At 44.8% G+C, this 13,040-nt stretch overlaps 1 protein-coding gene across 5 annotated transcripts in view; it reads left to right on the top strand.

Annotated features, from left to right (window-relative positions):
• The window catches only part of usp2a (ubiquitin specific peptidase 2a), a 57,075-nt gene that overhangs the window by 15,483 nt on the left and 28,552 nt on the right, over positions 1-13,040 (top strand). For 2 of the 5 annotated variants that reach the window (XM_077541099.1, XM_077541094.1), the window contains exon 3: positions 8,559-9,348. In XM_077541099.1, coding sequence (XP_077397225.1) covers positions 8,620-9,348 — 729 coding nt within the window. In that variant the 5' untranslated portion in view covers positions 8,559-8,619. The other 3 variants (XM_077541097.1, XM_077541096.1, XM_077541098.1) reach the window with 3 other exon arrangements.

Genomic DNA, 13,040 nt, shown 5'->3' with positions numbered 1-13,040 from the left:
TATATATACTGTATATATATATATATATATATATATATATATATATACTGTATATGTATTTGTATATATGATCCAGACCAGTGCCGTCAGCTGCTGGGGTTTTTAATGAGTTTCTGGTCATTTAAAACTAAATGAAGTAAACAATTGTCTCTCCCATGGGCCATTTAGAATGGTCTTTCACGTTGAAGAGTGACCTTGCTGACGAAGAATACATCACAGCAAATAAACAAATTTGATTTCACAGATCGTTTTAAACCAGATGTGATCAGGCTGCCAGATTTCATCGGAGTCACCTACCAATGATGTCACCCTACAGGATTGGAACTTATCCGGTTGAAGTCAAAATATTGAAAGAAAATATTAAAGAGGTCATTTATCCTTCCATCCATTTTCTTGACCGCTTATTCCTCACAAGGTTCGTGGGGGGTGCTGGAGCCTATCTCAGATGGCTTTGGGCTGTAGGCAGGGTACACCTTGGACTGGTTGCCATCCAATCGCAGGGCACACAGAGACGAACAACCATCCACACTCACAAGCACACCTACAGGAAGAACATGCAAACTCCACCCAGGAAACCGGAGCCCGGACTCAAACCCGAGTCCTCGGAACTGGGAGGCGGACGTGCTAACCAGTCAACCAACATGCCGCCCTAAAGATATAATTTAAATAACAAACTGTATGGACTGGAATTGTAAAAACATAAATAAACCTAAGAATATAAAATCAGGATACTATAAGATTGAATAAATCATAAAATAGATTGAAGCTCTTTCGCGCTGACCGATGACGTCGAAATGCACAAATCAGATGTGTTCAATTTGGCTTAGTTTCTTTTTTAGCTGTTCACAAATCACAATACATCACAAAAACAGCCTTAATGATAATCGTAACACATTTGCAATCTAAACTGACAATATTTGTCAAATCTCAGTGAATTAATATGTGTATTTGTTATTTATTCAAACTATTGTTATTTATTCAATATGTCTTGCTTTTATATTCTTAGATGTATTTACGTTTTACAATTTCTGTCCATACATTTTGTCATTTAAATTACATCTAATATTTCCTTTCCAAATGTTTGACGTCAACCAGATAATTTCCAGCCAATCGTGTAGCGTGACGTCTTCGGTAGGCGACCCCGATACGATCTGGCAGCCCAATCACATCTGATACAGACACCGGCTGGTCAATGGCAGCCTATCCAGACCCACTTGCTGTCTTTCAAAAAAGTGTGTGTGGCTTGTCAGGCTAACATAAATGCGGACACATGTACCAGTACAGTATATGGCACGCATGCGCACACACAACTAAATACTAGTTATATTTACTACATAGTGTACAAATAGTTGGTAAAGTTCGTCAAATGTAAAGTCCTTATGCTGGTGATTGGTTGGAAAATGCATTATTTTGTCATTAAAAGCACATTTTCAGAGCTGTTGATGGTATCTTATAGAAAAAAAAGGACTGTTCATTTTTTTTTTTTTTTTTTTTTTTTTTTCTTTTTTTTTTTTTTTTGTTGAAGAGCTCAGAATTGTTCATTCGGTAGTCTTACCGATTCAACGTCTTGTCATCATTGCTCTTTTTTTTTTTTTTTTTTTTTTTTTTTTTTTTTTTGTGTGTGTATGTGTGCGTGCGTTTGCGTGCGTTTGCGTGCGTGCGTTTGCGTGCGTGCGTGCGTTTGCGTGTGTGCGTTTGCGCGCGTGCGTGTGCGTGCGTGCAAATACGTATAAATTTATACTCATTCATTCACCTAAAACCTTATAAATATCCCATTACCCTTCGCCTTAACCAGGTACTTCAGAATCTTGCCAGAGTCGTGAGATTTAAATGGTCAGGAGACCAGAGAAAAGGTCAGAAAAAAAAAAGAAATAAAGAGAAAAGAAAGGTAAATCAAAGTGACATCCAGCACCGACCAAACACTTCCTGCCTTCCCCATGATTACAAAATCAAAGTCTTACGCCAACCCCGGAAGCCTCTAAATTCCAGCAAATTTAGCGAGATCTCAAGAGCCCAGAGGAAAAACTAAAGAGAGGAAGGAGGGAAGGATCGATAAGGCAGAGTGAGATCAATAGAAGCCAGTACATCCAATCCATCAAAGTGAAGTCCAGCACCAACAAGACCCCTCCTGCGTGGTTACAAAACCGGAGTCTTATGCCAACCCCAGAAACCTCATACTTCTAATAAATTAAGATCTCAAGTGACCAGAGGAAAAACTAAAGAGAGGAAGGAGGGAAGGATAGATAAAGCAAAGTGAGAACCACAGACACCAGCACCAACTGATTCAAGGGGCTGTGGGAGGGAGAGGGTACTTCTGTTGAGTTTCAGTAGATGCTGGTGCGACGGATCTGGCATGCATAAGGACCACCACCAAAGAAAGAAGCCGTCAACCGCGGTCCAGCAAAGCGAGCACCCCCCCCCCCCCCCCCCCCCCCCCGGAATCCCCAGGCCACCCGAGCGGACACCGGTCGGCGAGCCGACCCAGACACCCGGAACACCCCCGCCCCAGCCCCGGCCCACACCCCCGAGCCCAAGGCCGCAGAACGAGGCCCAGCGGGCCCCCACAGCGCCCCACCGGTCCCCAGCCCCCATCCCCCCACGACCCCCCCGCACCCCACCCAAACCCGCCATCCACCACGACCCAGGCCCCACCACCCCCGACCCCCAAACCCCCGAACACACCCCGACCCCCAGCACCCAAATACCTCCACCCCCCCCCAAACAAGCCGCCCCCCCCCGACGGCCGCCACCCCCCCCCCGCGAACCCGGCCCCCCGCGAGAACCCCCCACCCCCCCCCCGGAAACCGGCACCAGGCAGCAGCGCAGAGAGGGAAGATGTGCCCACCCCACCTCCAGCCGCGCGAGATTTGCACAGCGGCGGGAGGGGGGAAGCAGAGGAGGAAGCACCAGGGGAGAAGGCGGAACACCAGAACACCGAGCCCGGTGGGGAGAGGCCCCGGTCGTCACGCCAGAGTATTAGTGACACCTAACCCTGTTACTGAGTCCGCCAGCTCGCCGACTGGCGAGCTCTACCCTTACACCGTGAATGTGGCCCCACCCAGTGTATATACAAGTGTGTGCGTGTGGTGCATTAAAATTGGGAGCAGGTGAGTCGGAGCAGAGGGAAAAAATTTCCCCTACTCCGACACACCCGTATCCCCCCCAAAAAAATGAATATGTATATGTGTGGTGCATTAAAAAAGGGAATGGAGGGACAAAGTGGTGGGGCAGGGATACAAATGGGGGGGACCACAGCGCTGCCAGGCACTGCAGTCCATCCCCTCTGATGGCTCCCCGCCCCAACTCACCCCTCCCCTTGGACGTGAGGTGCATTAAAATTGGAGGGGAGTTGAAGGGTGAAGACGGTGTTTCCACCCTTCCCCACCCCACCAAGAAATGTGTTGTGTGCCCTATGTGTATATTTACAAAGTGTATAGTGCAAGCTAGTGAAGTGAGTAAGAGGAGCGACCAGCGGGGCCTCACCCAACGAGGCGGGTGTAGGTGGCACGCCCGCCCCCCAGCACCCCCACCCCCTGCCGCCCCCCACCTCATCCACCCGGCACCACAATGGGCGGACAGCCAGCGCAGCAGGGCTACCGGACAGCCCACCGGCCACCGGAGCCCGCCCGGGGCGCCAGGAGTTATACCGGAGTGGGGCAGGCCCCAAACCCTCGCCCGGCCCCCGGAGCCCGACGCCCGGGCCGGGGAGGGAGCCCCAGGCCCAGGGAGAGGGAGGGGGAGGGGCCGCAGGGCAGACAGGGAAGGGGGGGGGGGGCGGGGGAAGCGGGGAGAAGACGACAAGAAGGCGAAAGGGCGCCTGCAGGGCAGGAGGCGGGGGGGGAGAGGACTGTTCAGATGTTTGAGGCATCTCAAACCCTATAAAGCCTGAATAATGAAATATATGAGAGAAAACACTGATTCTTTGAATAAATAGAGTATTTATTGGTCCTTTTGAACAAACAACTTTTTTTGGGGGGGGGGAAATCAACTTCTACATATGACTTCGGTCACAATGCTTTAAATTTGTACATTTATAACTGTCAAAAATATAATAACAAACAGACATATCAAACATATTAGTATTTCCAAAAAACAGAAAAAAACATTTCCCATTATTAATAAGTATAGGTGTCAAAATTCAATAAATAAAAAAGGCCTTTTTGAAATAAGTATCCTTTTGATAAATAACAATTATGTAATATGGACATTAAATTTTAAAATGAGGTGTTAGTATTATTATGAAAAGTGTTATGCTATTCTTTAATATGTAACAAATTTTTATTTTGATTAAATATTTCATAATGATTATTTTAACAACGTCATACTTCTTAAAAAATAATGACATTTAATTTATTGTTTTACAGTCAGTTTTTATTTCATAATGTCCTTTTCCACAATGGTCTTCTTTTACATAATGGAGTTTTACAGCCGAATGACTTGGCCTGTCAATCAAAGTCAGTGGGTGGGACCACCTGTGTGAGCCGAGATCGCCGTGACGCCTACCCCGTAGCCTGACGCAGAAGTTTAACAAAGCCTTTACGTTATGATCCGATTCTAAACGATTTGCTACTTCTTGGAGTACTTCTGAAAGTGACTTATCTTCCGTATCCATGCTGTAGCAAGCCTGTGACCGCCGCGGCTACTCATCAGGCGCTAAACTCTCCACCGTGAATCGATACTGCAAGTGCTGCTGCTCATGTCTGTATAAGGGACTCAGCCAATCACGTAACTGGCTCCGCCTCATGTCATTTGATTGACAGACCAAGTCATTAGGCTGTAAAACGCCATTATGTAAAAGAAGACCATTGTGGAAAAGGACATTATGAAATAAAAACGGACTTTGTAAAACAACGTTTTCTTATCTTATAAAACCTTGAAAATGAATTAAATGTCATTATTATTATTATTTTATTTTTTTATTATTTTTTAAAAAGTATGACGTTGTTAAAATAATCATTATGAAATATTTAACCAAAATAAAATATTTGTTACATATTAAAGAATAGCATAACACTTTTCATTATAATACTAGCACCTCATTTTAAAATTTAATGGCCATATTACATAATTGCCTGTTGTTTATCAAAAGAATAGTTATTTCAAAAAGGCCTTTTTATTTATTGAATTTTGACACTTTTGGGCTTCCATATAATACTGCCCTCTAATGGATTATCCGTGCAATTCATCTGTCAGATCATATACATCAGGGTTTTAATGGGGAAAAAATATACTCATGAAATAGAAGGCTCAAAATGTCTTGTATGTAATATATGTTTAGTTTATACGGGACTAAAGCAAAAATTATTAGCAAAAAAAAGTCACTAATGCTAAAAAAAAAAATATTTTCTCAAAAAGCATGTTTTCTGACATATTTGGTTCAAAATAGCCGATTTTGAATGAACCAACCCATTTGTACTGGTGATTACTAAAAAAAAAATAAAAATGATAATGTCGAAACAAACTTTTTATAGGATGAAAGAAGGGAGTCCAGTCTTTCATTTGATAGTTTCTGTGTTTATTGTTTGTTTTATTGTTTATTGTCATAAAACAAGTTAGTTTTTTTTTTTTGTTTAAAAAAAAAAAAGATGCTATTCAAAGAGTTAAGAAAATAAATACAAAACACGGATGCCAACGACACTGCAGAAAAGGTGGGGCCACACTAACATTCAACTTTGATGTGGAGTAGGGGGCCGCAAATTTCCTCCTGTGGACCACAAATGGCCCCAGGGCCGGCCGTTTGAGAGCCCTGGTCAAGAATAACACCATCACTTTTGTCTTCATTAACCAAAAGGCCTATATTGGGCTGAGATATTTGCCACTGCAGAATATTATTCAATTTTGTTGGCTTCAGAAATCTTGACAGAAAACTGGGTTGGGGCACAAATGCAATGCAAGGTTGTTTAATTGTTGCCAAGTTCTTCTTGTTATTAACCTGTCAAGCAGTACTCAACACAATGGCCAGTGCAGCCTGGCCTTTATGTGTGTTTTTTGGCCAGCAGTAAATGTTGGCATATCCCCAGAATGGCGCCTGCCTGCCTATTCCATTTCTGAATTATTGATAAACATTTGGTCCGAGAGAATGCCTAAGAAAGATGGGAGTGGAGAGAAAGCGTAAGAGACCTACGAGGAAGAGAAATTGCTCTGGGAAGAAATACTGTAGGTGTACTGAGAAAGTAGGCAAGCTGCCAAAACAACAAGAAAGGCTACTGCATGCAGGACTAAGACACACTTGGGTAGATATAGAAGAAATAGGAGCCTCACACTGAACTCAACACGGGGATCAGCATCACCAGACACTTTTATTTATTCAAATGCTCCTGCACATGGCGCTTACCCTGGATCAGAACAGCAACAGTAGTGGCCGGCTGGCCTCATCTCCAAAGAACTTTGGACTCTCCCATTGAAGCTGCGAGAGGATTTACCAATCCATAAGATTGGGAGTTGTCTGCATTGCAAGAGAATTTAGTGGGAGAATGAGAAGACCTTCTTATTTATTATGTTTATTATTGATTTCATTTCTGGAGCTGAAGATGATTTTATGAGCTCTTAACCATTCAAAAGGATTGTACCTAAATAGTTAAAAAGCATGTATAGCTACTGCTCCTCACTTGTATGTTAACAGACTTTCCCCAAGTTTTAAAATGTGGGCTCATTTATTGACTTGTTTGATGAGTCTGTACATACAGTGAAACCTCCAAAGTCACACACAGTTTGTTCTTTGATGCTGGGATATTTAATTTAATTTAATTTAATTTATATCTCAAATTGAACTGTGAAACCAAACAGACACTTTTATATATCACAAAATATTATTTTTCCGGCTCATAGTTGTTATCACTCGTTTCTCCTTTGCCATCAGAGGTACCCTTCTTTGGTGGAATTAAAAAAAAAAAAAAAGAGAGAGAGAGAGAGAGAGAGAGAGAGAGAGAGAGAGAGAGAGAGAGAGAAACTAAAAGACTACAGTAAAATACACAACAATCATGTTCACAGCGCTGAATATATGGTAATGTCAACAAGATGGAAAGTTTATCAAAAGTTGAATGTTACCATTGTCTAAATAAGTTTCTCAACCCTGGTCCTCGAGGCACACGATCCAACCTGTTTTCCATGTCTCCCTAGTCCAACGCAGCTGAGGATCGTCATCAGGCTTCTCCAGAGCTTGCTGATGATGAGCTGTCGTTGGAATCAGCTGTTGTTGGAATCAGCTGCGTTGGAATAGGGAGACAATCGAAAACAAGCTGGATCGTGTGCCCCGAGGACCATGGTTGAGAAACACTGATATTCTAAATTGTTTTTATTTTTAGCTTGCAAATAGAAAACTCCATAGTGCAATAAACTGCAATTTACATACAATTCCATTGGCAAAAATAATCATTTATCAGACAGAGCAATTTTGATCGTGACAAAGTTATCTCAATCGCCCATCTGTTCAAATACATGTGCTCAGGATGTACACATACCACTCGTGTGTTGTCCTCCCGTGACGACTAAGCCAATCAAATCGTCTCATACAGCAGTTTGTGCATTCAGTAATGAGGCAACCATAACGGTAAGAAGTTCAAGTAAATTCGGGGTTGAGAAATGGAATCAAAGTGGTTTAATTGTTAATATCAATTAATATGGTTCATTTTGGTAAATTTTGTTTAAGGAAGTCTTATTGAATCTTCATGTTGACGTTTTTGTTATGATCTACGAAGTACTTGGAACGGAGATATTTTGTACCTCGGCTTGAAGACATTTTTATGAACTGGACAATTAAGGTATTTAAAAAAAAACATTAAAAAAACAAAAAACATGTGGTCTAATAATATCTATCGAGTGTAAAAACAAGTCTCGTGAAATGTGACATTATTATTATTCATTCCAAATCAAGTCGACACGTCCATGGTGGTTTTAACGTTGTCTTTAGTTTCTTTGCGTCTGACGCACTCGTCTCCGCCCAACCTAAAAGTGTCTTCACACGTCATCACACGTGACCTCTTTACTCAAACTGCAGTAATTACAAATTACGTGTATTGCTGATCTTAATGACTACATCAGAGCGTATTTGTTTCAATTGCGAAAGTGTCTTCGGAGTGATTTAAAAGCGGAGGTCACACTTACACGGTGATTGCAATAAATTAAAATGGGGCTGTAGAAACTTGGCATGTGCAATTCAACACGAAAACAATCCCCAAAAACGCGAGAGAGCTCTGGTCTTATGTCGTCGCATAAAGACGCCAGGCTGTTCTGTGGAAGTCCGCGGGAGACTTAAATCAGTGGCACGTTTCAAAGTGACGGGAGAGGGGCGGGGGGCTTCACTATGTAGTGACATCAAGCTCCCTCACCCAACGTCCACATGTGCTGCTGGAATGGCACCGTTGAAATGAAATTTATTTGGACTGTTTAACAAATGACAACGATGTGTGTAAGTGTCCATATGGTCATTTACTAAAACGTTTTCATAAGTTCATAAAAAAAAAAGGTAGACTTTTTTTTGAGGGGGCTATTTCTTTTCTGTAGTGTTTCTATTTTAGAGGAGCTGATGAACTAACACTCCTTTTGTCTCTTTGCTGTAGTCGATGCAGTCTTCCGCAAGCCCTCTTTTCCTGTGGCTGAGAACCCAGCAGCACCAGCATCATGTCCCAAGTCTCCTCCACTGCCAAGCGCTACGCTGGCCCGTCCTACAGCAGCCACTACAACTCCTACAGCTCCCCCTTAACCCCGAGCCTTAGCTCCTACGGCGAGCGCAACAGGTTGTCCTCCTACAAGTCCTCTGCCTCGTCGACCTCTTCCTCAGGTTACACCTCTTCCAACTATCTGAGCAGCTCCACGGGCCGCGGCCGCAACTACAGCACCTCCCTGGACCCGGGCCGGGGCCGGGTCATCCCACGGACGGACATCCTTGGAAGTAGCAGCAACCGGCGCAGTGAAAGCCTCAGTAGAACCCCACCCAAGAACTATGCAGGTTCTGGACTTAGTGGGGGGTCTGCTTACACAACGTACAGCTCTTACTCTTCCCCCTCAGTGCAGTCCAGCTACCTCTCCTCCTCACCGGTGGCCTCCAGAATGTCGCTCAATCGACGGAAATCAGTATCCCAGAGTGACTTAGCCAAGGACTTGGCTGCTCTGGGCCTCAACGACACCACCTCCTCTTCTGCCTCCATACCGTCTTCCTCCTCCAGTGCCACGAGGAGCTATCGCACTCGGACCAATGAGGTGGCTAGCACCTATGGCACTAACTCCTCAGGCCTAACACGGAGCACTGCCACTCAGGAGGCCATCTCATGGAGCTCCACCAAGGAAGGATTCAGTAGCAGCAGCAGCAGATTACACAATTCTTCAGCGTGGGAGCCAAGCACGAGTGGAGTATGTACAGTAAGACTACCCTCTTTTTGCACACACTGAATTGAAACGTTAATACTGGTGTGTTCACATATAAGGCCTCAAAAACGTTGCAGCTGTGCGATGTATTGCATAGCAAACATTTGAAGGCAACTGCACATTCTCAACTTTTGCCAACTGAAGAATAGCAATCTAATCATAATGGAAACGATGGTGGGGAGGGGGAGAGACAGAGTATACAAAGTGTTTATTTTCAGAAAAATATGAGTAGAGGGGAACCTCCAACGGCAAAGGTCCGAAAGGGGAGTTCAATGTACAATTTCAGACAGAATATGTAAACAAAACATGCAGTTTAAATTCATTACATCATCATCACTTGTCATGAGGTGTCAGCATGCTGACCATCTAAAAGATTATAACTACACATGTGTAATAATTTGCAAAGCACCGGAATGCTTACTGCAACATAGCAAAGGATCTGACTACTCTATAAAAAGAGCAATATATTAAATTAATGAATAATTACAAACGCATTTTAATTTCAACAAGCAGATAGTACTACTCTATGATACACAGTACAATTTATCAGTTCCAGCAATACCTATAAGCACCACTTGGTGAGAGTATTGCACTGTGAACACTTCTGTTCTTCCTCACCAATACAGTAGATTCGTGTCTGTTGACAGTGTTGCAAAGGTAACTAGTTTTACTTTCGTTTTTGTTTTTATTTTCGTTTTTTTTCTGAATAAAACATTAATTTACTTATTTTCATTCATTCATTCATTCATTCATTCATATTTCATTTATTTCAGGCAACAACTTACTGTTGAACACAGGAGCAACAATTCATACTGTAGTTTCATAATATGAACAGAAAAAGATGAGTGAAAAAGAGGAAGAAATAATTATTTTGCCTGAAAGGGAGTGGGGAGAAGAAAATTTATTTAATCTCACCCCCATCTCTAATCTTTTAAACACAAATATACATACTTCCTGTTTTTTTTTTTTTTTGTTTTTTGTTTTTTACTTCCTGCAAGTTACAGTCTTGTTACCCTAACAATTTAAACAATTTTATCACAATATATAGCCATTATCATGGCATACCATTAACTGGACCTGGAGGCGGGGCTCGTTGGCAAGCGCCTGGTGGCCGGGCCTGAGCACATGGGGCCCGGCTGGGCACAGCCCGAAGCGGCAACGTGGGTCTCCCTTCCCACGGGCTCACCACCGGTGCGAGGGGCCAAAGGGGTCGGGTGCAGTGTAGGCTGGGTGGCAGCCAAGGGAGGAGACCTTGGCAGACCGACCCCCGGCTACAGAAGCTGGCTCTTGGGACATGGAATGTCACCTCTCTGGCAGGGAAGGAGCACGAGCTCATAGGTGTGCACAGGTAGACCCCTAGTGGTGCTGACACCCTTGCCCCTCTGCCTAAAGTGCCCTTTGGAAAGTTTTTTTTTTTTTTCTTCTTCTTCTTAATAAACACTTTACTGAGGACGGGTAAGTGTTGACACAATCTTAGAAAAGCTACATGATTAATCTATGTGCGTGTGTGTGGTTGGTGGGGTTACACCGTCCGAGCTCTCTCTCTCTCTCGCGCGCTCCCTTTGTCATGTGACCGCTAACCAACGTTGGTCGCAGTGGGACAGACACAAACACACACGCGCGCATCTCCTTCCCCTGCTCCTCCAACAGCCAGGTAAATTATTATGAATCCAGTGAAATTGTATTGGTTGTTTGCCCTCTATTCCTTACCTATAATCATTTTGTTGTGAAGTAGCATATGTCTCATACAGCACAAACAAATGAGCACAAATTAGCCTAATTAGCTAGTTTAAAACGCTATATGCTAATTCAATAATAGATAACGTGATAACCACCACATAGTCAGACTGACAGTGAAAGGAAGCTCTCTGTGATCCATGCATTGAAAAGCATTGGACTTTGGATCATTAACAATTAAAATACCCCAAATTTCTTCTGCTCGCGCCCTTGCAGGCACTCGCATATGTGACACTTCAGCATATCCACTCCAAAAACTCACTGCCCAACACTGGCTAGTAGTCACTAATCACATTCAAAAGCGGTCTAATACATCCTCGTGGTCAAAGCATTTGAATTGAGTTGCATTGTGGAAATATCAGAATTGCCCGGATGTTTGGAATTGTCACTTGCCTTTGAGAAATACCCTCTTGCCTTCTTGTAATGACAACTGTCAGTATTATTCATTCTCAGGCCCTTGGGCTGTTTGGTTATTAATTGGTCTATTTATTTACTATTATTCCATTTGCGCAAAAAGTGCCCTTTTTTCCCCCCAGAACACTTGCCCCCGAAAATGTCTGTGCACGCCACTGCCCGAGCTGGTGTGTGAGGCAGAGAAGTTCCCACTAGACATAGTCGGACTCTCCTCCACACACAGCTTGGGCTCTGGTACCAGTCCTCTTGAGAGGGGTTGGACTCTCTTCCACTCTGGAGTTGCCCACGGTCAGAGGTGCAGAGCAGGTGTGGGCATACTTGTTGCCCCCCGGCTCGGCACCTGTACGTTGGGGTTTACCCCGGTAGACGAGAGGGTAGCCTCCCTCCGCCTTCGGGTGGCGGGACGGGTCCTGACTGTTGTTTGTGCATATGCACCAAACAGCAGTTCAGAGTACCCACCCTTTTTGGAGTCCTTGGAGGGTGTGCTGGAGAGCGCTCCCCCTGGGGACTCCCTCGTCTTGCTGGGGGACTTCAACACTCACGTGGGCAATGACAGTGAGACCTGGAGGGGCGGGATGGGGAGGAACGGCCCCTCCGATCGGAACCCGAACGGTGTTCTGTTATTGGACTTCTGTGCTCGTCACAGACTGTCCATAACGAACACCATGTTCAAACATAAGGGTGTCCATATGTGCACTTGGCACCAGGATACCCTAGGCCGTAGTTCGATGATCGACTTTGTAGTTGTGTCATCGGATTTGCGGTCGCATGTTTTGGACACTCGGGTGAAGAGAGGGGCGGAGCTGTCAAAGGATCAGCACCTGGTGGTGTGTTGGCTCAGTTGGTGGGGGAAGATGCCGGTCCGACCTGGCAGACCCAAAAGTATTGTAAGAGTCTGCTGGGAACGTCTGGCGGAATCCACTGTCAAAAAAAGTTTCAACTCCCACCTCTGACAGAGCTTCTCCCTTGTCCCGGGGGAGGCGGGGGACATTGAGTCCGAATGGGCCATGTTCCGCGCCTCCATTAATGAGGCGGCCGATCGGAGCTGTGGCTGTAAAGTGGTCAGTACCTGTCACGGCGGCAATCCTCGAACCCGCTGGTGGACACCAGCGGTAAGGGATGCCGTCATGCTAAAGAAGGAGTCCTATCGGGCCTTTTTGGCCTGTGGGACTCCGGAGGCACCTGAGGAGTACCGGCTGGCCAAGCGGAACGCGGCTTCGGCGGTTGCTGAGACAAAAACTCGGACATGGGAGAAGTTCGGCGAGGCCATGGAAAACGACTTGGATGGCTTCGAGGAAATTCTAGTTCACCATAAAGAGGAAGAGGAAAGCAGTGCACCATTACCACTGTGTATAGTGGCGATGGGGTGCTGCTGACCTCGACTCGGGACGTCGTGAATCGGTGGGGGGAATACTTCGAAGACCTCCTCAATTCCACCGACACGTCTGGGGACTCTGAGGTGGGCTCTTCTATCTCTGGGGTCTGGGGTCGAAGTCACTGAGGTGGTTGGAAAGCTCCTCGGTGGC

This window comes from Festucalex cinctus, chromosome 13 (assembly GCF_051991245.1).
Source record: "Festucalex cinctus isolate MCC-2025b chromosome 13, RoL_Fcin_1.0, whole genome shotgun sequence".
Taxonomy (NCBI): domain Eukaryota; kingdom Metazoa; phylum Chordata; class Actinopteri; order Syngnathiformes; family Syngnathidae; genus Festucalex; species Festucalex cinctus.
This window is presented reverse-complemented; position numbering and strand designations above follow the sequence as displayed.